At 42.1% G+C, this 27,215-nt stretch overlaps 2 protein-coding genes across 2 annotated transcripts; both read left to right on the forward strand.

The window, feature by feature from the left end:
• Nucleotides 1-1,101: 1,101 nt before the first annotated feature.
• tmem115 (transmembrane protein 115) lies at nt 1,102-11,845 on the forward strand. The gene is made up of 3 exons (XM_035657146.1): nt 1,102-2,547; nt 4,349-4,713; nt 7,053-11,845. The coding sequence occupies exons 1-3, from the start codon at nt 2,056-2,058 to the stop codon at nt 7,354-7,356; spliced, it is 1,161 nt and encodes a 386-aa protein (XP_035513039.1). The 5' UTR covers nt 1,102-2,055; the 3' UTR covers nt 7,357-11,845.
• A 1,666-nt stretch (nt 11,846-13,511) lies between these two features.
• On the forward strand, nt 13,512-26,132 carry rhoab (ras homolog gene family, member Ab). The gene is made up of 5 exons (XM_035657147.1): nt 13,512-13,669; nt 19,383-19,540; nt 21,305-21,425; nt 22,564-22,694; nt 23,184-26,132. The coding sequence occupies exons 2-5, from the start codon at nt 19,385-19,387 to the stop codon at nt 23,355-23,357; spliced, it is 582 nt and encodes a 193-aa protein (XP_035513040.1). The 5' UTR covers nt 13,512-13,669; nt 19,383-19,384; the 3' UTR covers nt 23,358-26,132.
• Nucleotides 26,133-27,215: the final 1,083 nt, after the last annotated feature.

Consider the following 27,215-nt stretch of genomic DNA (forward strand, 5'->3'; position numbering starts at 1 on the left):
TTTTTGAGTGCATAGTTATCGATAATACTATGGTATATGAGTGCTTAATTTTGGGAAACTACACAGCATGTACCATGAAGCACACTGAATATCATTTCATATATCTCTTTGTTTTTTTTTCTTTTTATATTCAGTGACAGCTGTGATCATTATCTTTCTGTTCCTGTAAACTTTGAGTGAAGGTTGCTGTTTAGTCTGTGTCCTTGTTCCATGTTTCCTTGTTACAACTTATTTGTATGTGGTTTGTCCTTTTTTGTAAATGTGATGTGAGTTCTGATTGTTCAGAATAAAGTGACTGCATCTGTTATTTGTGTCTTTTGTGTGTAATGTCAATGAAAGGCTTGTTTAGAGATTAAATGTGCATTTACCCATTTTGAAGTGAACAATATTATTACAATACTAAATATCATAACAATAATATCAAAACAAAACTATAGGGACTGTGTGACCTAATATCACATAGAAATAATAAGTGCAATAAAGAAATAAATTATTACAATATCTGATATATAAGAAGCAGGCAAAGCTTTTAACTGTAGATCCCTTAATATCCTTTAAATAAGGTGGTGTATGTATAAATACTGCATCAATAAATATTAAATACTAAAATATTTATATGTAAAAGCACAGAAGTATTATCTGCAGAATCTACTTAAGGTATGGGAAGTAAAAGTACTCATTTTGCAGAATAGCTCCTTGCAGAATGTCATATATAGACAATAATTGGCATTTACAAGTTAGCTGCCTTTTAATATTAACAAAGTTGATTTGTTGATATTTTGTTGGAAATATTTTAGTAACTATTATTATATAAATAAATGTAATGCAGTAAAAGGTAGCTAGAATATTTCCCTCTTAAGTGTATAAAAGTATAAAGTGCCAGAAAATTTAAATCTCAAGCTTGTACTTAGCTGTACTTTGAAGTAAAGTACCTAACAACACAGGCATACCTATAAGATCGAACTATCAATTCATTTTAACGCTACTAAACTTACTTTTTGCTGTCAACGTCAATTACTCATGGGGTGTAGAAGAGAACTCGGTTTCCCAGCGTGCTCTGGTGTTGAAAAGTTACGTGACTTGACGTTTTTTCACCGATTGTTGATGACGGTGGCAGGCAGCGCAGGTCAGTATCTGAGTGGTGTTACTGGGAGGAGGAGTGCCACTCAACACAATATCATTTCCTCCGGCGACCTGCTGTCCAAAGACGGAAGAACAACTGAACAACCGAACAAAGCTACGGTAGTATGAAAACCCGGTGAAGTATACGCGAATCGACGCTGGTTCAGACGCGCTTCTAACATTGTTTTGAAGGCCTGTTGCTAGCCACGGGAAATCCTCGGGCTAGCCCGGTAGACACCGGGCCGAAAGAGCGCAGAGGTCCGGGACGGGAGCTCCGTGGGCTGGTTTAAACGACCAGCTTTTACCGTCGCTAGCTTCCCTATGTTCTAATCAAAGGAATACGTAACCTCTCCTGCTCCTCCCTGGCTCATATAAATCAGCGTAACTCAAGACGCTTTGAGTTTGACAGATAGCTAACATTAGCTCTCCTGTGTTTACAAGCTAAATCAGCCGCGGTCCTCTGAAGAAGTGCACTTATGTGTGTTTGTTTCAGTTAACATTTGCATATCTGGCTCCCACCGCCAGCCTGCTAGCTGGTGGTCATATGTAAGCCTGTTCTCCTTCTGTCTACGCCGACTGAAGGTCGCCAGCTAGGCAGCTAGCTAGATCAGCAGGTCTACTAGCTGAGGTTATCACATCTTCAGGCTTATCTACTGCAGCCAAAGTTGTGTTACCTTGTTCGATCAAGAACAATTGACCTTACCGAGTTGAATACCAAAGCTATCTAACCACCTCAAAGACAGTATCCCGAATGAAGGCTCACAGAGAAGTGTGGATTTTGATGCTGTCCGGACATACAGGTGTCACCTGTTCTGCTTGGCATTAATAATCCCACACCAGCGTCCAACATCTGCTGCACCAGAAGCTACTGATCTGCTGATCGCTCTCTTGAGCTCACTTGCTCAAGAAAGATCCTCAACTGAACAGACCACAATGAATCGTTACCTGCCGGTGGCACGACAGCACTTCCTGGCTGCCCTTGCCAGCACCAGTGTGGTGGTAAAAAGTATAAGTGCTGTGGTGGTTCTCCTCTATCTGCTGTCATGGGCCGTGGACACTCCATACTCACTGGGGGTGACCCCGGGCTACCTCTTTCCACCAAACTTCTGGGTGTGGACACTGGTGACCTATGGGGTGGTGGAGCAGCACGTCTGGGGCGTGGCGGCCAACGTGGGGACAGTTATGGCCTGTGGGCGCCTGCTGGAGCCTCTGTGGGGTGCTCTGGAGCTCCTGATCTTTTTCGCAGTGGTCAACGTCTCTGCAGGCCTCCTGGCCGGCCTCTCCTACCTCCTCACCTATGTCGCCACCTTTGACCTGGACTTCTTGTTTGCTGTGCGTATCCACGGAGCAGCTGGGTTCCTGGGAGGTGTCCTGGTGGCGTTGAAGCAGACCATGGGGGATACTACAGTGCTGAGAGTGCCACAGGTGAGAATAAAAACGTAATTTCTGCCCTCTGTTGATGCTTGTTGGCAAAGGGTCTGCTCCTCTCTTGAGCCTGTAAATAATACTAGACCAGCAAAGTTAAATGGAGAGTGTAGCCCAACAAGAATGTAAACAGCACTGGAATACTAACCACTAGTTCTTCAGACGGGTACATAAACAAGGCTGCGTCCGATTATAGCCGGCGCACATAAAGAATACCCCCAGTATATTCCCAAAATAGAATAAAATGTACTTGTTTTAGTTTAAATTATTTTACAATGGATCGAGTAGGAACAAGAGGATTTCCCAGTGTAAAGCCAAAGTGCCAGATACTTGAGTTACAACACTGTTCTATATAGATCAATAAACCATCTGTGTTTGTCTTAGAAGCAGTGACTATTTACCGTGTGCATAATTAATAACCTAGAGTGAAATACTCAATGCATATTTACCAACAGCATTGTGTCGACAGAAGAAAGGCATTTTACAGCACTACTGACAATTTAAAGGAAAAACCAACACAAACCTCCTAGTCCCTGGAACCATCTTCATTATCTAATGACCCCTCTGTGTCCGGTATCAAATTATCTGCATTCGTCATGTTTTTCCTTTAATTTGCCACCTGTCTGTATGTCAGCGCTATGGTGATGCCCATAATATTTGTTTTTTCATTTGACACTCAGGAATGTTGCCCTGAGGGGGTTGTTTGTGACTCTGCGTGAAAACATCCTGTTAGTAACACTTTGGAGAAAAACACCTATTAGAATAAACTATTGGCTCTATATATATATTCACTATAAACTAAAGGTTCAAGAAAGACAACTGAGTTGAATCAACACTTTTAACAGACTGAAGAAGAACAACAACAAAAGCATTTATATCTCCTGAATGACTTTGTATAGAAAAGTGTCCCAGTGTGTCTGGTCCCAGGTTCTTGAATTGTGTTTTATGCTGGTGGCCAGTGTGACTTGGTTTCTCGGGATCTCTAGCCTGGGGACCAGACACATCTGCGAGTGCTTGCATTTGTAAATTAGTGTGGCCATGCCAGGCTAGGGTATCTCTGTGTTTGTATTGTCATTTACCTGTTCAACAAAAGCTTTTCAATTTGTTTTGGGATCCATTTATTGTTTTTATGGCTGCTTGGTGTGGTAATGAATATAAACTATTTTGTGAGCACTCGCATATTGGACAGTCAAATTAGAGTCAAATACAGTGATGATGTTATTTTATTACAGCCACATAAGCCAGTGGCCAACAGGCCAACGGTTGAGCTGTTGAGTGTTTGCTCTACTTGGCCCTTTCCTCTGGTTTAGACATGTGATTCTCTTCCAAATTGTGTGATCTGTTAATTTACATTGTAAGATTAAATCTGATGCTCTAATGCAGAGCAGCTTATACTGAGTGTGCAGATAAGGCTCTATTTTTTTGCTGAAGCACACATTAGCTACACATTCCTAATGTGTCTCTTAAGCTACTATGCCGCTCTGCTTTTAGCTGCCATTATTTTTGCTTGTTGTGAGTTTGTATAAAACTGGGTTACTTCACTCTAATCTCCCTCATCTCAGCTGAGCAGGTTAGGGAATGTACCAAACCAAAACGCTGGTACATTTGGACTATGACTGCCGCCTGCCACTCTGGCATGTAACCAGCTATTGTTCGGTGTTCCAATTCCTGAATCTAGCTGACTTGAGTGAATTGTGGGAACTGGCAGCCACGGTGGTCTGTGGACAAAATGTTAGCTGTCCCTTGATGTCCCCTGAGGATTTATGTTAACACTTAAATCTGTCTCCCCCTTGCATTTCAGGTGAGACTCAAAGCAGCACCAGCTTTAGTCCTGCTCCTCCTGGCCTTACTGCGCCTGTCTGGCCTGCTGGACAGCTCTGCCCCCCTGGCTGCGTACAGCTATGGCGCCCTGTCCGGTTGGGTCTACCTACGCTTTTACCAGAGGCACAGCCGGGGCCGCGGGGACATGTCGGACCACTTTGCCTTCGCTAGTTTCTTCCCTGAGGCACTGCAGCCAGCCGTGGGGCTGCTGGCGGGGCTGGTTCACGCCGCCCTGGTGAAGATAAAGGTGTGCAGGAAGATGGTGAAGAGATACGACGTGGGGGCGCCTTCCTCCATCACTATCAGCCTGCCAGGGACGGACCCACAAGACGCAGAGAGAAGAAGGTGAGTCAAAGCAAAGATGAATGAGTTTGCCATCTGCATACATACGTCGCGTTATCAGATATCTGTTGACAGGCCAATTAGGGTCTAGTATGATGGAGGTTCCCTTGTGACCAGCTGCAGAAAAGCATCTGGTAAAATGTTGTAGTCATCAGACTTTCACTGTTGTTTCAGAAGCTTTTTCACCCAAAAAGAATAGTCAGAAGAAATACTGAATACTCAAAAATATGTGGTTTTTCTTGTTCCTCCAGTGTGATGTTTGATCTTCACTGTGCAGAATGATGGATGTGCAGAGTTTGAGACACTGGGAGGATGTTTTCACATTCATCTGCTCAAAGTGGAAAGTTTCTGTGTGCTCGCTGAAAATCAGATTTTAAGGGCAGGCATGATTTGTAACATCACAAACAGGGCCCGTAACGTATGTGTGATGTAGAAACCAGTGCACGTACACTGAGAATGGACTTTACAGTGAAGTCGGAGACATCTTTTGTCCAAGAGAAAAACTTTAGAAACTAATAAAATGTGTATATTCATAGATTCTGGAACTTGTAATGAGGTAGGAGTAGTTGCCTTTTTTTAATAATTTTAATGTGGAAATTATGCTTTTTTTTTTAAATAAATATATCAGACACGCATGTCTATATTGCTCCAAGCAGACTATGTGTCATGATACATGTCTGGAGGGGATGTTTAAACTTTAATACAAAATATAGTTGAGGTTTAAAGGTCATTATTGACCTGGGAAACAGCTGCTGAGAATAGTCTCGCCTCGAGGTCCATTTAGTAGCTGTTCCAGAGAGCTTTCTGTCTATCACATGATGTTCATCAGCAAACTATTGTTCAGTAACATTATTATTAAAACTATAACTGTTGTCACGAGAAACCCATATTGAGTAGTCCAGAATGCAGGCAAGTAATGGAAAAGAGAAATAAAATAAACACACACGCCCATATAGTCAAACCAGAGACATAGCACATGAAACAGTGTTGTTTTTAGTTTTATTTACTCAGGGAAGGTTCGCTGAGCCGCTGTCCTCTTTTGCAGTCAGACCGTTCGTACATGTCCAGGCCTAAGCTCTGCCACACACAAACTACACCTACTCTCAAGCTGTCAGAGGTTATTTTCCCTCCTGTTCCATTGTCTGGCAGACACACTTCCAAGCTGTCATACAGATTTGGTTACGGACAGATGTCATTTTTCTCTCTCACAGACACAAACACACGTATCAGCCTGTGCTCCTGTAATTGTCCTGAAATTACTTTTTTTTTTTTCTCAATATCTCTGTTTAATGTGTGGGAGCACATTTAGCACTTAGCACCTTGAAGCCTCCCTGTTGGGAAAAGGTTATGTATCATTACATTTACATTTTTATCCAGTAGCTGCTTTCTGGAAGTATGTTTCAGTCTGCGTTACTACTTATCTTCTGGGTAGTGTTTTCTTTCTTACATGATTACGCACAAAATATGGCTGCTATGTGAATGAGGCAAAGGCCTCTGTAAATGCGTCATTTTGATTAGCTAGTGATTGAGAGGTCTGCCGAATGGGAAATGAACGTTATGGTGATTATATGAAAAGTAATTGGTACTTCACGAGCGTAAGTGGGGAGATTAAATCAACAAAAGATGAGTTTAATTCCAAAAATGATCTTGCCAGCATTAAAGGACAGTATTGGCGAAAAGTGTTTTTTTTTCTTTACTACCAGCTAAGTAGTTGGATACCTTTTTTATTGTGAAATTCACCCCTACACCAGTCTGTTCTTATTATATAGGACACTTCACAAGGCAGGGAATGAGAATGTCTCTGTTTTTCTCTTGAATCTATGACCACAGGAATGTAAGCTGATCACAACGTGGAGACATAAGATTTGCAATGCTATTATATTATTAGTATTACAGAGCATTTGAAACATGCACATATTATTCGAACTATGACCTCTTTGTTAGATGGCATTTAGCAACAGATATAGATTGGTCCCACCATCTGACTCTGATCACTACATAGGGCAGTATTTAACATAATACATGACAGCAGTTCAACTTATATAGATACATTTCAAAAGTCAACCTTTTCAGTGCTACTTATTGTGCCTTTCATCTGCACCAGGTGCCCTTAACTAAGGCACTGAAACCCCCAAAACTGCTCCAGTGGCGCTGCAGCTTTGCCCACCCTGTGCGCTGCATGTTTAGGACGTTATGTTTGCAAAACAGATTACGTTTATTGAAGCACAGTGATGCTCTGGAAGCATCATCTACGTGGGAGCACCAAAACAATCAGAAGCAGACCTCCCTTGAAACACAGCTGTACCGGTGGACTAATGCTTCTCTTTCCCTCTTCCTTCCAGACAACTGGCCCTCAAGGCTTTGAACGAGCGCCTAAAGCGCGTGGAGGACCAGTCTGCCTGGCCCAGCATGGACGACGAGGAAGATGACGACGACGAAGAGGTCAGAACCGACACACAGCCACTACTCCCGGGCGGGCGCGACCCCTCCTCCGCGGCGAGATCAGCAGGGGGACCCATCGGCGGCTCCCTCTCCTCCACCTCCTCGTCCTCGGTGTCACAGAGCAGCGGGGCGCAATCGATGGGCGGAGCGCAACACCCAGAGTCCAGCATTATCAGCTTCGAGGATGCACCTTCTAGATCGTAACAAATAGAACACACGTGTACAGAAGCACGCTCCGTTCGGTGTCACTGGCAGGTTTTACTAGTGTATTCTGACTAGTATACAAATATATTCAGTGACCGTGATTAGGCACACACTCGATATCACACACGCCAACACACACAACATCTTTGACGAGTTCATACACACAGCCTGTGCGCTCACAAACACTCTGTCAATGTCATTGTGAAGCCCAAAGGGGTGGTAACTGTACAGTGCTTTCAGTTCAGACATGTTGGTTGTAAATGCTCAGTGTAGTTGGGCAAACTGGATACTTAATTCTTCTCCTCCTTCCCGCATACGACGAAATTCTGTCTTGTCTGGACTTAATTCCAACTTGCAGAGCTCTGTCCACTGCTTCATGTGTCTCTCTCTCTTGCTTTCTAAATAAATAACAAGATGGGTGTACAATATTCTTTTTGTAAATCTTTTTCGGAGCAGCCACACTTGTTCTCTGATAGTCTACCACGAGAAAGCCGCCAATGACAGAGACTCGCGCGCCGAATTCTCGATGAAAGGCCGACTCTACGCGCACCAGCGTTGAAAAACTGGCTGCAATGGACATTAGCTTTTGGTTCGCTGGTTCTAAATATAAAACCAGGTGTGTAATGGAGGTTGAAGTGTGAAAAGCTCCAATTGCTGGACCCGAGGAAAGAAGCTGCTGCAGGTCTGTCCTGCTAATGAACTATGATACAAAACTTCAAGATTTGAAGAGGTGCCAGGTGAAAAGAGTTTTCCAGACCAGGTTCATTAGCCGCCTGGTGTCTCTCTGGAACAACAGGCAGAGAAATGGACTATGTACCCATTTTTTTAAATCCCTGATACGTCATTCAATGGAGAACAATTGTATTTTTTTTTTTTTTTTCTTCTGGGTCTGTTCATCTCTAAACAAAATCCAAACCCTTTGTTTCTTTGCACTAATAAGACATGTTAATGGCGTTACACTCACACACACATCTGGGGGATGATGATTCTTGTTTTGCTGAGGGAGTTTTTGGTTAACTACTCCTGGAACATCATCCTGCACTCTTGTGGGGTCGGAAATGATACAAGAATCAGCAGTAGCTATTCAAGTATCTGGGTGCATATGATGCAGTAGTCTGTCATGGTTGTGTTAGTCATTCAGCACCATTACAAAGGCAGAGAAGGTTTGCACATGCAGAGTTTCTGTGGTGTCAGACTCTTGTTGTATCCCAGACACTGACTCGTGAGGATAAATGACTCTGTAGACGGAGTATGTCTGCACTGATCAGTCAGTCAGCCCAGTATTTCCCAGTCACATCCTTTGCACTTTCTAAAATCACAGTGCCATTCAGGGCCAGCGGGGAATCATTTTCGTGGCAGTTTGATGGGCAGCTAAATTGTTTCATATAAAATGTTGGGTAAATTCCGTGCAGACCAAAAAGGTCAGTGGTTCATTCATTTTGTAGACAGCCATCGCTGTGGATGTCGCAGTCTATTATGGTGATGACCAAATCATTGATTTCCCAATTCCCTACCTGTTAAAGTCAGTTGCAGCCAATAAATTATTTCAGACGTTGGGATCACAGCAATGACAATCTGATGAATTACTTTTTCAACTTGTGAACTTGTGATCACCAAGGTTGAAATTGTTTCCAAATTTGAAAAAGAACCACACTTCTGCGTTTTCATATTTAACAAGGAGGTTAAAGTGCCAAAGGCAACGTCCGTTTTATCTCTCACCCCACCCTCTTCCCTGTATAAGTGGCCTCGTAGATTAAGTTGCAGGTTGTTCCTGGTCTGACAGCTGTTGTGTCTTTGTAGGTAGCCAATGTGTTTGTTCCACAAACCATCTCGGACACTTAAAGCAATCTGATTGATGGTCACTGCTGTTTGGTTTTGATTCCGGGGGCTATGCAAAATGTTGGGATTAAGTACAGAAATGTGCTGTTACATGTTTAATTTAAATTTAAAGCTTTTCATATTTAATAATCTGACATTTTCTTTGTGAAGAATAATCTTGCAGTGGCCTTTGCTGATCATTTGTCACCAAAAACGGACCAAACCATCAGTTTCAATGTTTAAAAAAAAAGACAGCTAGGTATTTATGACCTGCACTATTAATTAATTATTATCCAAATAAATTCCAAAGCTGAGCACCCAGAAAAGAATATTCATATTTATCAACAGCCTTATTTAAATAGCCCAGAAATGCTGTGTAAACATTCTATTCATATTTGTGGTAGATGATGTAGGAAAATAAGTTTGGGGTTCTGTGGAAACAATAACCCCACAGACAGTCTCAATTGAACTTGTTGGCTGACACATTTTATAGTGTAGTTCTGAGGAAGAACATCACATTTTGATAAAAAGAGGAAATAGTGCTGTATGACTCGACTCCATGACACCAGATTAGGAACGTGTTCCTGGGATAACACTGACACCACCTGATAAATTGAAAGGGGAAAAAAAAAAAAAGATCACATTAGCAGTCTGATATTCAAACTTGCAATGGCTTTGATTTTGTCCCCCTAGATTGCCAACACATGCTGACAGTGTGTTCCAGATTAACGTTATGAAGTCTGGAAAGTTCACATTAAATATGTAGAGTTTGATTTTGGATTCTGAAGTCCAAGCTTCGAGAAACAGTTGCTTTTCACCTGACGGAAACGTGTTATGTACGGGAAGTGATAAGCCATATTAGAGTGATGAAATTCTGTGTGTTCTGTCCTGTGTTTCTCATTGTTCCTTCTGCTCATTTCACTGTGCTCTTACTTTAGCAAGAAGAAGTTTGCGTTGCACGTGTGGGGCCATTCTTTAATTACATATGAATGAGTGATGGTATTTATATGAATGGAGTCGTTCGGAGTGGAGAAGGTTGAGCTGCAGTCAAATATCTGAAATCTCAAACTGCAACTTCTGAAGTATTCACAGTAGTAATGGAGGGAAAGTGTCCAAACCAACCTGTACATACAGTAATTACTGATAGCAATAGGAACATGTCACCCTTTTATGGTGTCATTCCAGTATTGTTGTTCTTGCAAGTTACTCTGGAAATAGCATGATATTTCTTTAGCTTAGCTGCCTGCACAACTCAGCTTGCCTCACATAGTAAAAATACAACAATACGGCAAAACACACTCAAACATGGACACCTGAAGATAACTGTGAAGTTGTGTAATCTGGTGTAGTTGTGTAATGATCAGTTAAAAGGCGTAGGGATGTTGTAGTTGGCAGTCTTGAGATTTCAGATTGAACCTGGCGGTCTGACTTTCAGCCAATCCTCTCCGTCCCCGTTCCCTTTTGTTTTGTTTTTTTCTCTTTCTGTATTCCCATTTGTTCTGGCTGTAAACATCCTAAATGAGAAGAAAGGAATGCAATCACATACTGTCTTTGTGAATAATGTCAATTTACAGTTGGTGTTGACAAACTAGAGAAGCTACAGGTGAGGATAATGAATGATGTCAGGACTGTCACTGGGATTGTCAAACCCTTTTAGTCAATGAACGAGCGCTAAAATGCTCTCATTGCAATTTGGCTGCATACACTGTTCATACATGTTGTTTTTTTTTTTCCTGTACACCAGATTCTTGTCATTATTAAAGACACGCCACAGGCAGGTAGATTATTTTTAAACCTCAGCAGGTGCTTTCTCACTTTTACCCAAACAATTAAATTTTGTGGCCGACGGAGAGAACAGATGACGCAGATTGGTCTGCATCTAACTGGTGATCACGTCCCACTTGGATGTCCAGTTTCTGTTGTACGAGTTACCGATCTTTACGCAAAGTTAATGGGCTTTTAATGCAACCAGGAAATAAAAGGTCCAACAATTTAAAATACTAGTTTTTAAAAGTTGTTCATTTGCCAGTCCTCATTTGCAGGTACTAATTTAATAGTAGCCATTTCTGTAGTGCTTCATATGTTGCTACTGTTACGGGTCGTAACACTACACTGAATAGTGCCTCTGTGCTTTCCTTTTGGAAACACTTCTGTTCTAGTTTTCAGAAGCAGTGGCTCCATTACGAAATCTCTTTATATGTATAGTAAGTCGAGTTAGTAATAAGTCGACACGGCAACGTGACTACATTTGCAAAATCAGTAATCACTTGAAATGGTTGAATTTGAATTTTTTAAGTGTTATATTCAAGTATTCTGGTAGCTTGACTTATATTTTAGCCACTTTGGCAGGCAACACATTCCCTAAAATATAACTGTTTGGTGAAATAGTGACACCAGCCTCCAGGACTTGTGGATGAAAGCTGTTTTCCTACCCTAAAATGAATGACAGATTGCATAAAATTCATTCACAGCAATGTTTTAGTTTTTTTTAATAGTTTTCACTACTTTCATTTTCCTTATCTGTCCCTACTTTCACACCTACAGGTCTTGTTGTTACTAATGACAGTCTATTTCCCTCTTTACTGTGGCTGTTGCACAGACTTTTCTGTTTTAGTTTTCAAATATATTTCTTTATCTATATGAAATAAAAGACAATTGTATGAAATTAAAACGAGTGTTTCTGTTTGTTGTGTTACTGTTGTGATATTTAATGTCCCGTTGTGGATGTATATGTGATTTTATAATAAGGACAGGAGGTGGGGTTGCTCAGTGTTTGGACCCATTACATCCCACAGTTTATTCTACAGAATTATAGAAGAGAAAATGTGAGTGGTCTACCAGATCCTGAATATTTGTAAAGTTATCATACTGACATGAAATTTGAATAATGCACTTTTTTGTTAAGTGGGTAGTTGGCACAAATTTGATAAGCCCAGATAAATGAATACTACACGTGTTCATGGTATGTACAGGTGGTATTACAAGATGAATCAGTCAATATAGAGTCATCCTTTTAACAATTCAGTCGTATACTCTCTAACATACAGAATGTTGAATCAGAGACTGCCATAGTGTGGTATGACACAAAATAATGAAGAGGGTTGGAAAGAGTACTAGAATAGCCTACATAAGTCGTAAGTTTACCTTAATGTTAATACAAACTATGAAATAATCTATATTCAGGAATACTAAACCAGTATGATACTCTTAAAAAGACTGAGCACTTCAACATATGTTCAATATATACTGGCCACTAACCAATGCCTCTGCAATTCATTAATTGCTTGATTCATTGATACTGTCAAAAGTAGTAACAACGGTCTATATGAGGACATGAATTCAAGTTAAATATAATTCTGACTGGACTATGACAGGAGAAATGTTATTCTAATTATTAGTAATTACTAAAAAAATTGTAATTCAAAAACTGACGGCACTCAATTATACTGTACTTTTGTCAACAACAATGGAAATTTAAATATCTACAGTTCCAAGACAACTGGGCAAACTCATCACTGAGGAAGCTCATATGATACCATCAACTACTGTTTTCAGGTCAGTCTCAATTACTCAATTACAGTATCAACAGTACCAATTAAACACCTTTCGGCCTTACAAGGTGTCCTTGTACAACTAACATATTTCTTTTTTCTCTCAATATTTTACATGATTTGTCCTCCAGTTCTCTGAATGTGCTCAGTTACCCCAACCGACCAGCAGGTGGAGCAGTAAGTACAGACCACTATTTGGACAGTTATAATGACAGAAAGTTACAGCTTCACTGTTGGCAAAGCCATGAACCACAGTAGAGGAGCTGCTCGCTCTGATGGGCTCAATTAACTCTGATTACGGGAATAATTCACTTGTCTCAAAGCTATCTATATCACAGTGGGGGCATAATCCCAGCATATCATTTATACTGGACCATTAAATAAACACTGGTTTAGCCAGAAGATTAAATTAGCAATCGTTTAAAAACAGCAGTAAGGTAATATACTCAACAGATAGTGAGTGTTATAGATAGATAGATGTAATTATAAACCCAGCAATACAAAGCGATATATTGGTAGATTAAAATAGAACCGTTACAATTAAACACACATGATGAAAATGCCACATCTAAAAAATATACTGTGTTCAGTGTTAGTGTTGCCCGGGGCTCCAGGCAAATGCCTGGTTTGCCTGATAGTACGGCCCGCCTCTGGTTACATTTATATTACAGCTCGACGTAATTGTACTAACGTTACAGACCTCCATACAGTCCACGAGCCTGAAACTCACACACCTCGTGCCCGCGCAGGTGTGGCTCTCATGCTCGTGCCCGTCACCCCTCCCCCCCAGCTACAAACTACAAACCCGGGCGGCGCGCTCCCGTGAAGTAATTCATTGTATCAGATCGAGACGAGAGGAAGCAGCGAGAGACTCGACTGGTCGGCGAAGCAACTCTGCTCCGGGAAACACTGAAAAATCCGACTGCTAGCCACATAAACTGCAGGTAAACTACTTTCTGGAACACCAGGCCGCTGCGAAGAGCCTCGTCTGTCGTATTGTTCAGTTTAAAAGCGGACAGGGTTATTTTAAAAGTTGTCCGGGAGCTTTGAGAGGCCGCGGTATCAAAGCTAAAAGCTAGCGAGGTTAGCTGACGGTAGCTAAATTAGCTTTTCCCCCTAACCGACCTCAATTTCAGCGCCGCTTCCGCAGTTGCCGCACAGTTGTGGCGAGGACAAAACTACTGTATTTTAAGTGTAGGAAAGTCTTCTGACCAAAACACCACGGCCAGACTGTGTCGAGGGCTGTTGGTAAACTGCGAAAACTTAAGTAGTGCTTATAAACTGGAGCGTACAGACTGGCCTAGATTGGCGATCCAGCCGTAGCCAAACAATGAGGCTTTTTTTCTTGACCTGCCTCGGCTGACCAGGCGGCTCAACGCCTCTGCTTATGTAGCTGGTACTGGTAGTTATATATTAAATGTTTATTTTCAGGTAACATGCCAGAAACTGTGAGGAACAAATAATCCAATCAATGTACTTTATTGCATCACCGTGTTATTTCTTTGTACAGAAGGTCTCTGGTGGTAGAGCAGCCAGTCTCCACATGTAGGAGGTTGGAAGTTGAATGGTTGTGTAACATGAGGTTTAGTCAGGTATCATTGTGGCCTGTGAGAAGTCTCATGGTGTATGAAATGTGTGGGTCTCGCCTGGTGTTTAGTTTGGATCGGGGCCACCCACCCATTCTTCCACTGCGGACACACTAGCCATCTGTTGCCTCTGTGATGACGCCATCTTTCTGGTGACCCACCCAGTGGCAAGCTGCTTTAAAAACAATGTTTGACTAAACACTGGGCGCTTTCACAGGCACAACACACAACTTTTTTTCTGTGCATTGGCTGCGGTTCGCTAGTTGTAAGAGTCCATTTTACCACCCAGGGTTGGGTGATAGTAAGTCAGTGAGCTCTGTCATCCTCTTTTGTGTATGTGACAATATTCTGGGTGTGAGTTGGTGTTTTTCTTCTATAGTGAATTAAAGCTAGAGCCAAGTGACAGTCTAATGGCAGTAGGCTAGTGTACTTGATTGTCAATCTGGCAGATGTATTTCTTGTTCATTTCACCCGTGGTAACATTAAGAAAATGTTCTAATTGAACTGTATAACAAAGGGAAAGACAAGAAACAGAATAAGTCAAATCCAATTATCTAATCGTGTAGCTCATTGTCAATATATGTGACATCCACACACCTTTGCAAGCAGACTTAAACAGATTAGCTTAGTATTTCAGATTGTATATTTTGTGATTTGGGGTAAATGAAAGGTTTGTGTGATTATGTTGTTCTTGGCAACGTGGAAAAGCATTTAGTCCTCTAGAAGATACCACAGCTCTGTTTGCAGCACCTCAGGCAGGGGAGCGGGTGAGTCAGATCCAATGTGGTTTATATACTGTCACCCTTGAAGCTGTTCACTAAAGCCATATCCTCTCCTCCACTTAATGGAGGAAGATGACTGTGATTGACTATATCCAATTTCATTAGATGGCCAATTGATCAGTTTGGCCATAAAAGCAGTTGCGCATCATAGTCTCAGTGGTCCACTTATTGAAATCTTTGCTTTGATTAGAAGTATTAGTCTTAAAACACAAACGGCGGTGCTTATTAACAGGATCGGTTTACTGAGGCGTCACATGTGGCATTGATGTTTGCACCTGTGGTTTGACTTGATCCTGGTAGCAATTTGTTCTAAGGTGGACCGACTGCTTCAGTTGGCTCTAGGCCCAATGTGATTCATCTGAAACTCTGAAATTCATGATCCCAGACATGTCTGTGAGCACACATGTGGAGCTGTCATCGATAACAGCTTCCTCAAGAGAGAGATTTTATATTTTTAATTCAGCGTTTTGTTTTGTCCATAAAGCGTGTGGTAAAAATAATAATGTTCTGTGCCTCTCACAGTAATGGGTTTCATTTAAAATGTCACCGCCCACAAAGATGCATGTCAGGTGTGAAAAGAAAAGCACCTGCCAAGTTTCTGTCAGAGACTGAAATATTTATCAGCCGACAGTCAGTCAACCATCATTAGGCTGGGGCTCATTTTCCACGCTGAAGGCTGCGTTGGGTATTTTCCCTATTTCCATAAACACACACACAGACTTTTAGGTGCAACTGTTGCCTGTGTGGGGTTTTCTAAAGGACAGGCTGATGAATCATCGAGCACACAGTAACTATTTTAATACTGCATTTAAAGCTGTGTCATACAAGGAAACAATGCTGAATGAATACTATCACTTAACACTTATCAATTGATCAGTGAACACACCACAGAACAGTGTTGTGTGTGTGGTTGACTGGCGGGCCTGCTGTCAGACTGCTGGCTGTGTGACTTTGACGTGATGACAGTTTACAGGATGTTTAACCATCCCAAAAGTGGAGACGAGATTGAAAGACAAGACCTATCACACGTTGTCTTTGTTTAAAAAACTGGTGTTGCTTATTAAGCTAAGTGACGACGGAGAGTTGGAGGAGCTGCATCGTGCTGGCTCTGTGTGTTCGGTGTGTGTTCGGTGTGTATGTGGAGCATGAATAAAACTTTCCTGCTGGGAAAGTCGGTTGATGACATAAATTAGAAATTGACAAGAAGGCGTCCCCCTGCTGCCAGCCGTCGGCCTGCTGTTTTCATTGTCAGGTTTTATCCTCTGTTCATTTGATCCTGTTACGGTTATCCCCGGCTCTCTCCTTATCCGTTGTTTGTCTCTTAGTTTTGTCTCATGGTCTCTTGGCTAACATGCAGGTGGGCTGGAGATTTGCACATGTAGCCTGGTCCTTATTATCTACCAGGATTATAATTGATCGGGGGAGTACATCTGTTACTGAGGCCATCAACAGAGCTTGCATTACAAACCTTTTATTTCCATGGCATACGTAAACATTTCAAATCTCTGCACCTAAAGGTTAATGTTTGATCATTACCACAACGTGATGTCACATCCATGACTTTCCACATGCACCACTTCCAATGAAACAGGCCCAGATGATGTGTGTGTGGTTTGTGGTAATGTGACGTTGTGTTTGTAGGTGCAGCTCCAGTTTTGAGTCGGCTTTCTCTGGAAAATGTTTGGATTTAAGAAGAGGAGTAGTCTGGTTTCAAACTGATCACGGTCACTCAGGTTTTTTGTCCCATGCATCAACAACTGGCTGAAGCTTTTTTGCACCTCCTGTTCTTGCATTGTTTGTGGATGTGCTCAGCACAGCCAGTAGTTTACATATTCAGCATGTATTCAGCAGCTGTAGGACTGGGCGATCGGGCCAAATAAATAAAGGCTGACTTTGGGACAGTGCACACTGTTGATTGCTTTTACAAAGACTTTGAGTCTGAGAGTCTATTTAAAACCTTTGTGTTGCCCTGTTCCTGTGAAACTAGAGTTCATGCAGTCTCCACCGCTAATGGAGATTTTCCTGTTGTGTTGCCTTTTTTAAGCACATTGCGCCTGTTTTGTCTCAATTCTGCCCCTGATAGTTTTCCTCTATCTTTTTGTAGCAAGAAAGGGGTTTGCATACTAACTTGGACATGTTTATTCTGATACTGACAATGAAACCAAGCTTTGTATTCTTATTGGCCTTAAGACTGTTGGTTGTTAAGCAGCTCTAAAGAAACAACTCGTGGCGTTTAATAACTTGCTTATAGGCATCATTTGTTGAAAGGAGGGCAAATAGTTATTTAGCCATTACAGCCGCTGGTCAACCATTTCACACATTGACCGTACACCCACCTCTAGGCTACAGCTGCCCCCATTTTTGTCTTTTCCTTTTTCCTCCACTCATGGAGGGAATGGTCTAATCTTTCTGACACCATTGTCCCACTTAGAGTATTCATCTACCATATATAGGATGTTTGCAGCACCTCCCAGTACTCTTCATACGTTTCAGGGTCACACGTTACCAGGGAAGTATGTCCAAATGTGCTGTGGTTTAGAAAGAGGCTGGCTTTTAACCAGAAAGGGACTGAGTGCTCAACCAGAAGCTGAAGAAAGTATAGGCAGCACACGGTTAATGGCAGCTGAAAACGCCAGTCGTATAAAAACTGCTATATGGACAAAAAATAAAACGACACAAGACTCAAGGGGAAGTGAGGCAGACTGTTTGGGGCCAGAGCATCTTCCTATGCAAGATTAGAGGGAGTCATTGCAGTAATACGCCAAAAATGGAGTCATTTCATAGACCCCAAAAAGTAAGACAGGGAGTTGAACCTCAAGCCGGTCTGTGGTAGTGCCATGTTATGATCCCCCGCACCTCCAGCTGACTCACTGATGGAGATGGCGGGGTTGAAGAACGTGACTGACACAGCACAGTGCAGCACCTTCTCAGATCGAGGAGGAAGCAACCCGTCAGCGCTATGATTTATTGCCTTCTCTATGTGAGCTCCTGTTGTCCTTGTGCACTTAGTAAGTACACAGGACATGTACTGTGTTAGTGTGAAGCTATGTCTCTGCCGCACTGCCACCATGACAAATGAGGTGCGTTTGATGTGTGCTTGGTGAATAAAGTGATTCTCTGTTTCCGCACCCGGCGAATAGTCTTTTGGTCACAGTTCCTGTTCATGTATGAAGGGAAATGGCTGTTTTCCTGTTTTTATGTGTCGTTTCACCTCCATTTTGGTACAATGTGACCGTGATTCTGGTTATTTTCAATAGTTTATACACCGGCGAGAACGCAATAATTCCAAAGCTTGTGGGTCCACTTCAATAGAAAGTTCCCAGCATTTCCACCCAGTTCCTGTGTTTGTGACTTTTTGTAGACTGTCATTTCCCAACATGGAGTGATCCAAGCTGCTCTTGGCCAGTGACACAAGACTACATGAGACTCATTTGCCCCAACTTCCCCATACTCAGTTGGGCAAGCTTGTTCTCTCACACCCACACTAACACGTCTGTTGGCTCTCTTACTGTCATGAGTTACTGGAACTTGGGCTAAATTCTGCTTCCTGGTAGCTCGCGTCTTGTCGTCTCTGCCATAATGGCCTCTTTGTGTTGACACCTGTATGTTGTGTAAGGGCGGGACAGGGACCTGCAGTGCCTATAAATGTGACGTCACCATCATAGTACTGCACCCACACTTATTCTGAGGCTGCTGTCGTACTTAATGCTCATAATGTTGATATCTATAACAAAGGGGAGCGGTCTTTAACTTAGTATGGGTCCAGCTGCCGGAGTGCACGATGTTTCTGTGATTTCAGCTTTTCATTTCCACATGCTGTCCTCAGCCCTTTTGGCTGACGAGCCCTTCAATTATTGCATAGCCCTCGAGGTTCACAGGACCTTATTTTACAGAAAGGGCATTTTTCACAAATATGAAGACCAATCCAGTTCTGTCTTTGGACACTTTTTGTTCAGATTCAATGAATCATCTCACAGCCCCCTGAGAGCGCTGTGAACGGCTTCTTTCCAGCTTTGTGGTTAGACGTGTCAAGTATGGTGTTGCATGATGCACCTGCACAATGCAACAGCACTCAGCTCATACGCTTACCATTATTTTCATCCACTTCTCTTATTGTTTAAAATGGGTAGTTGGACGGGTCCTTGCATGCACAAATGTTATTTGTTTGTTGTGCATTTCCCCCCAATGATTCCAAACACGGATGGCTTTTCAAATGCTCTGCTGTAATAGTTGCTCTTCATGTGTCTTTGATCCTAAACTCCTTCCTCCTCCTCTGTGTCTTCCTTCAGGGATGGCAGCCATCCGTAAGAAGCTGGTGATAGTGGGGGATGGTGCTTGTGGGAAGACCTGTCTTTTGATCGTCTTCAGCAAGGACCAGTTCCCCGAGGTCTACGTCCCCACCGTGTTCGAGAACTATGTTGCTGACATTGAGGTTGACGGCAAACAGGTGAGACAATTGGGGTGATTTTGCGTTTAATGTCGCGTCGAGAGTGGTGCCTCTGGGTAGATGGAGTGATCCCAACCTGATCATGTTCAAGGCTGTTGTACAACCTTGAATGTGACTGTTTTGCTCGGTGAACATTTAATGACTCTGAGCTGAATATTTTAAATAAACAGAAATCCAGACACAGAATTTGCACCTTATTCTGACACTATTGGGTAATCTACGTGGGTTTACTAACTGTCACAACACAGGCCTGCCTCCTAGTCTCCGCAGTGGGTTTTGTGCTGGTATCAGGGCTAATTTTGTTCCCTGGGTGCTTAATCATGCTCAACGCTTTAATTCTACCTTCAGGGCCAAGTGAGCAAGTGCTGATAAAACTGTGCTGTTCCATTTTCACATCTCACATTGCAGCAGTCATCTGCTAAGTCTGGTCTTTTTCTACAGATTCCTTTTGTGTGAGCGTAGTCACAGTCCTTGAAGTTAATAGTCAAAATATTTCTAGATGTTTTAGGTGTGTGAGAGTCTGAGTTTTATCTAAAATACTGTCAGTTGCTGTGCTAACTCAGGCTAACCAGGGCTCTAGTTCTATATTGGATTTTATAGCAATGCATACACATCCTATGTGGATACAGATGGACACATTGATGATGGTGTTCACTCTACATTCAGATAAACCATTTCTACCCCTAAAAGAATCAGCACATGATGGGGTCAGGACTGTGTTTCATCATTCAATTCAGAAATCAGAAGGATGGATTGTCTTGTGCCGTTGGACTCCTTGTGGTTCGTGCTGTACTGCACTGTGTGCCACTCGGCCTACCTGCAGCATCCAGCCCAACTCATCAGTCATAAACCCTCACGACCTCATTCTGGGTTAATGGGATTCTGGGATGTTGAGTCTTTATTGGCCGGTTGATTTCGAGCCCTCTGTGTTGCTGAGGGAGGACTCGGCTACTCTAAATGTCTTGATCTGGTTTCCTTTCCCTATTTAGCTTTGCAATCTGCTCAGAGAGGAATATATGTGTCACTGTCACATTTTGTACTGTCGAGGCTTAAGTGCCTTTTGCCAGAGAATTTATTAAGGATGAACATGTTGCTAATTGACACTGGAAAAAAGGCCACACAATCCCTGAAATGCTAAACACTAGAATTAATTTTTAGGGCTAATTGTCAGACAGTAATACAGTTGTTCACCCATGCACTGACACAGCTCTGTATTTATTGAATGAATTTAAAAATTGGACTGCCTGATGTGTAGCAGCTCTTGTATGTATGAATGTTGAAAATAATCAATATCATAATCATATGTCAATTTCAAGCCCAAAAATCTAACTTGAACCATATCTCCATGGAAACTACATTTTAAATTCAAACTATTAAAAAATCCTACATCTGAGTGATAAAATAGGCCACTTTAAGGTTGCCAAAAACTGAATCAGCATTACAGAGATACTCCCCCTAAAATGTATAATGTTTAATTCTCTGCCTTCCACCTTTTTTATAGTCAGAAATGATCATAATAAATAAAAGCAGAAACTGATTTTATTAGCGGAATAAGAAAATAAATCTGTCCTTTTTATAGTCCCTGGTCAGGATGAGGTCTGCTGCAGTCCCTGTTTATGATGTCATTTATCTGCGGGCTTCAAAGTGAAAGTTGTGCTGAACAGAACGGAGATGGTGTATTAACTTCTCTCCCTCCTTTTTCCTTGTTCCCCCTTCCCCCTTTCTCCATCTCCCTGCCTCCAATGCCTCCGTTTGCTGCGTCAGGTGGAGCTGGCTCTCTGGGACACTGCGGGTCAGGAGGACTACGACAGGCTGAGACCTCTCTCCTATCCAGACACTGACGTCATCCTCATGTGTTTCTCCATAGACAGCCCCGACAGCTTGGGTGAGCGCAGACCAACACCTACACACATCATGGTGCCCTAAAATACCACGCCTCGGTCCTTCACATGCACTCCCCGGCTTTTCCGTTTTCTGATCAAGTTATTTCTGGGGTCTGCGTGTTCATCCTGTTGTGACTCTTAATACAACTTGTAAAGGAAGTACTTACATTTGCACATACACAGCAACACACATTGAGACAAATCATTTGTCATGCAGTGTCAGGCAGCCGTGCTGTACAATAACATGCCATGCATTTCTGTCATAAGGATTATGAACAGCACTTCCCTGATCATATGTAAAGTGCTTTGCGTAAAGTAAGGTGGTAAAAGCTGCAGATGATTAAAATGCCAGACATTAATTAAACAGGATTAAATGAGAGGAAGTCATAATTGTAGTAAAACAAAGGCTTATTGTGCTAAAGCTGGCCATTTAGAATTGTCTCACATGACCATTCTTGTGACATTACATTTCTGTTCTAAGCGTGTTTTTGCTGACCACGTATTTTCAAATTGGATTGAACACTCGCTGCTCAGTGAAGATATTGAGGCTCTTTGTGTTTTTCTTCTTGTCTTCAGAGGCTAATTATCTTTGCAGTCACTCACATTTTAAATTAAAATACTTTATAAATGTTAGTCTAATCAAAATGGTGGCATTGTGAGATTTACCTGTTAATTTAAAGATAAGGTTAACTTCTGCAGCCTCGCATAGCTTTTATACAAAGGTTCTATTGTCAGTTTTTGTGGTTTTTCAGTTATAGCAAGAAGGAGTAGCACCATCATTTCCTATACGTTTCTGGGATTAATAGATTTATTTAGATTAGGTTATTTTTTTCCTGTTTTTCCCTAAAGTGAGACATACACACAGAGGCACAAAGATAAACAACTCTACTATTGCAGGGCAAGAATGAGCATGGTCCATTGCACTGGAAAATATGCAAATACCGCCTTTTTTTTTTCTTTCTTTCTTTAGCTGTGGTGGCCCATCTGTTACAAGACAGTTTGTAAATGTAGTAAAGATTCACCACCTCTACTGTAATGCATTGAATTTTAGTCTAACAACCAAGATGACCTCGGACACACATGCACGCAAATTAAAATGTTCTTTAGCCAATCTTTATTGATCTATTTCTTCCTTCACAGAAAACATTCCAGAGAAGTGGACCCCAGAGGTCAAACACTTCTGTCCCAACGTTCCCATCATCCTGGTAGGAAACAAGAAAGACCTGCGCAACGATGATCACACGCGCCGAGAACTGGCCAAGATGAAGCAGGTAACTTAATTCTTCTTTTGCTTGGCTCAAATGACTATTCAGACACGTCTTCTTTTAATTAGAGAGAGGTCTGTTACATTTTGGGTGTTCTGCTGATGGGCTTCTTTTGAGTGAATGAGGGCATGTTGAGATTAATCGCATTTAGACAGATTTATTAAGGTGGAGACTTTTTCACGAGGCATTAAAACATGATGCCAACTAAGTGCAATGATGTGGGTGTAAGGTGTATTTTATCCATATTACAATTTATTATATTTATATTATTATATTTATGTATTTGGGCATAAAATATCCCCTTATTGTCTTATTACTATCTAGCATTTCATGCATGCATCTAGCTTTAGAAATACCTTCCCCCACTTAACTGTGTCATTGATGACTGAAGTACGGAGCAGTCAGTCAGGTAGTAATCTTTTAGATGTGTGAATATTCAGAGGCACAGTGAATGTGTTCATAAATGAAATGATTGGTTTTCTCTTCATCCAATAGGAGCCAGTGAAGTCAGAGGAGGGCCGGGACATGGCTGGCCGCATTGCAGCGTTCGGTTACATGGAGTGTTCTGCAAAGACCAAGGATGGCGTGCGGGAGGTGTTCGAGATGGCCACCAGGGCGGCGCTGCAGGCCCGCCGCGGGAAGAAGAGCAATAAATGTGTACTGCTGTAAAACGGCAGACATATTTGGACAGTTTTCACCCTGGGTTACTGTACCCGGGGCTAGGGCTCGGGAGGGACGGAGGGATTACTAGATGGGAGAGGGAGGGAGGGGAAGAAAAGAGTGCAGTAAATGACTACCGCTGTAAAATGGCTGTTTGTTGGACTGAATTTACCCTGGGACATTGGGTTTGGGAAGCTTTGATGGACGGGTGGGTGGATGGACGGATAGGGGAGGAGGGAGCACAGTAAATGACTACCGCCGTAAACCATTGGGCTCCTCACCTGTGGGTTTACCATCGAGGTGGGAAATTTACACCAGCCACCAGCCAAATGCTGGTACATATTGTCTTTTCAACAAGCCACTTACACTGACGAAGATCATTAGGAGATCCTTTAAAAAAAAAAAAACCTAGCTGACTGGGAAAACTGATAAATTTGCTGGTGAATTATGGGATGTTCCAGTGACTGTTCAGTGTGGACAACAATAATAAAAAAAAAAGGTAAAGTTTCCTCCCTGGATGACTTGACAGATGTATGAGGGCACACAGATAGCACAGTAAATGAGTACCACTGTAAACGGCCGCCAGTGGACTATTTATCCCCAGGTGTTCATACCCGGAGTTAGGGCGAAGGGATGGAAAGACCGAAGCGCAGTACTTGGGTGTGACCGTGATATGACTGTATACACCAAAGCAGGGCACAACTTGCAGTTTTCATAGTTCTGCACATTGAAGCGTACCTGTTATATGCTGTAGTTACCTGGGCAGGTTATTTGAACAGCCCCAAAAGTAGACAAATCACCAGTAAACTGTATTGTTGCCCCTCTAAATGGTGCTTTAAATCAGGTTGATCAGCTCGTGGAATAGGCAGTTAGAAAAGTTGTGTGTCTCAGTGTCCTGAGATCTAGCGTGTTAAAAAAAAAAATGGTCACGTGCTGTCAGGTGCTCGGGTCGTACGTGTCGTATTATCAGAGAGCCGTGGAGCTGCATGCTCACATGTCTAGCTCAGTGCCATTTAGTCTCTCACTGTGGCTAATCCTGTGCTTACAGACTCACAGTGACAAACAAACTGAGCCCTACTCTTTCTGAGATGATCTGTTTCAGCCATCTAACAGTGGACGCTCTGTAATTTGCAGATGAACAGCAGCTCAGTTTAAATTGACAAAGTGTGCCCTCAGCGCTGGTTTTAAAGTACATGTGCGTCATCATCGGATCTGTAATTCAAAGTGGCCTCTCATCGCCACCTGTGTTCCAGTCGCTGCTTTAAATATTGGGCATCTTACCATAGCAGTGTTGCAGAGGGCTGTGTACGGTTTACTTCCAGAGGAGCAGCATTTTGACGCCTTCAGCGTCGGGGCTACCCTCACGCTGGTGCATCCTCACTGAGGTTGGTTTGTCTACTTTAGGAAGTGATCGGCTCTCACCTGAACATTTAAAAGCCTTCTTTGGACTGAATCAGTGGAAGTGGCAGGTGAATTGTGGTCCCACTGGTTGACAAAGGTGGCTCCCTGCCCTGCATAGTACAACGTGAGCGAACTCTGCCATGGCTCCGCTCCCATCCCTTCCTGTTCCACATAGCTGACTGCTGGTGCTCATCTTCCCCTGGTTTTAGACCAGGACAAAGAACAAGGAGAGGAGAGTATTGCGTTTACATGCACACCACTGATCTCCATATTTGGGATGAACGACTATTAATTTCTTTTGCATAGGCATGTATAAAGGTCAAATGTACAATAACCAGAACTAGTTCATGTTTGAGGAAATAAAAAAGGTGCCTGGGATATACCACGTTATCCACCATATACATGTCTGCCTTTACCGGTTAGCTGTTGGTACCTGCCATCTGCTTTAACAGTTTAACTTGAAAGACAAACATGACACAGTGACGTGACCTTTTTTTAATCCAGAATACTGTGCATGAAAACGCCAGAATGGTCAGGTTGGGCAGCAGGATAGAGTTTGGGGTGAAACATGCAGGTAATCTACATCATTAGCAGAGAGAATTAACCACATGCCCTATGTTGGACATGTTTCATTTTGGGCTATTTTTTTAAGGGTGGCCAGTCATATTAGGGGCGTATCAGCCACCAGCCCCCCCTGACTCTTCTGTTTGTTTTACTGCCAGATTCAGGCTCTCTTGACAGTGTTGTACCCTCCTGTTCTTCTTCCTGGCCTACAGGGAGGAGCCTGTTCCAGAAACCTAGTCTTGTGTTGTTGTTTTTATACTTTTATTTCCTGCTTTTAAAAAAAAAAAAGTCATAAATATGTTGTCTATCAGTATTTAAAATAGGAGGTGGAAGACTAGGGGACTGCTTATGTGTCGTTGCTTTAGTTTATTCTTACGTGCTTTACCTGAATTTTTCTGATGATTCACAATTGGGTATAACGACCCGTCAATCATCCCTGCCAAATGCTGTTGTTAGGCAGTCAGGAGAAAGGCTGGCCTCTCGGCTGCCTGTCTAGAGCATCGCTAGGACCACATGTGCTGGCTCTTTTTCTGTTTGTTTGTTTTAAAACACAAACTTGGCTGAAAAGACAAAAGGAAAAACAATGTAAGTCTCCTTATTATGTACAAATCATTTTTATTTCTTTTTATTGTATTTTTAAATCCTAATTTTGGATGCTGAAACAGTGATGTAAACAAAGGAACAGGAAAACCAAGCTGTATGCAAAGTCTGTAAATATGAAATGTGGGTTTGTTCATACTAGACTATACACACGCACAGGACTGGAAACTGTATTTGTAAACTAGCTTTGGTTTGTGTAATAAATTACTTTCTATAACACACAGCTCCTATTAATTGTGGTCTCAGGGGGGTGACGGGGAAGAGCTCTTAAGTTCAATCAATACACATGAAGTATAAATGGAGTGCTGTTATCAGCTTTTAATGAACATTTATTTGGCTGAACCCAACACACGAGTAGCATTAACTAACAAGTGATTTGAAACATGAGATTATTTAGAAAACAGTCGAGAGAAGGAAAGCTAAATTTAAGACAAATGGAATGGTTTAAATTTGATATTCCCTCCCAAATCATGTTTACCATTAAGAAAAGCTGGTAAGAAAAACAAATTGCAGCTAGTTGACTCTTAACATTTGTCCTTGTTGTAGGTGTAAAGTTATTCTTCAATTGTGAAAGTGTGTAGCTATTACTCATCAAATAAAAAAATGTTTTAACATTTCATCAACCCAAATATGAGTCACGTTACATCCTGCTGGAGTGTGAGAATATATTCACTTTTGGAGGCCTACAGCAGATGTACCTAATGGGAGGAGTTGCATAAACTGGAGATTTAGGTTAGAAATGTGAACCAGCCACTCTTGAAATGTGGAGGTTCACTCAGGCAGCGGCTGTTATTCAAGCTGCACCCTCAAATCCCACGTCTTCAACCCACTTCACTCCTGATGTTCACAGCTGAGTTCACAGCAACGTACTTGGTGATGATGGGTTCTGATGGACAGGTATAGCAATTAATATAGATAATTGTTTACCAGTGATGCATGTTGTTGTGGTATTTAAATCTTTGTGCTGCAGAGCTACAGATCATTACAACAATAAAATCCCACAGCAGCCCCTTTTGATTGGATGAGTTCGCACAGAGCTTCATCTGATCATGAACCAGAGCCAACAAACATGACTGAGTATCATACAAACCCCAATATCACTATTGGGTGCGGCAGCTCAGTCTGTAGGGACTTCACTTGGGAACCAGAAGGTGGGATGTGCCCTTGAGCAAGGCACCTAACTGCTCCTTTTTTTCACTTTAATACAATGAAATGAGTTGTCTTAGCTACAATATGCATTAACCAGAAAATGTAACTATCTGGGGCAATGAACATCAAAGGTTTGTACTCAAAGGCACATTA

Source organism: Morone saxatilis, unplaced genomic scaffold, assembly GCF_004916995.1.
Source record: "Morone saxatilis isolate NCDOM2014 unplaced genomic scaffold, NCSU_SB_2.0 Contig15, whole genome shotgun sequence".
Taxonomy (NCBI): domain Eukaryota; kingdom Metazoa; phylum Chordata; class Actinopteri; family Moronidae; genus Morone; species Morone saxatilis.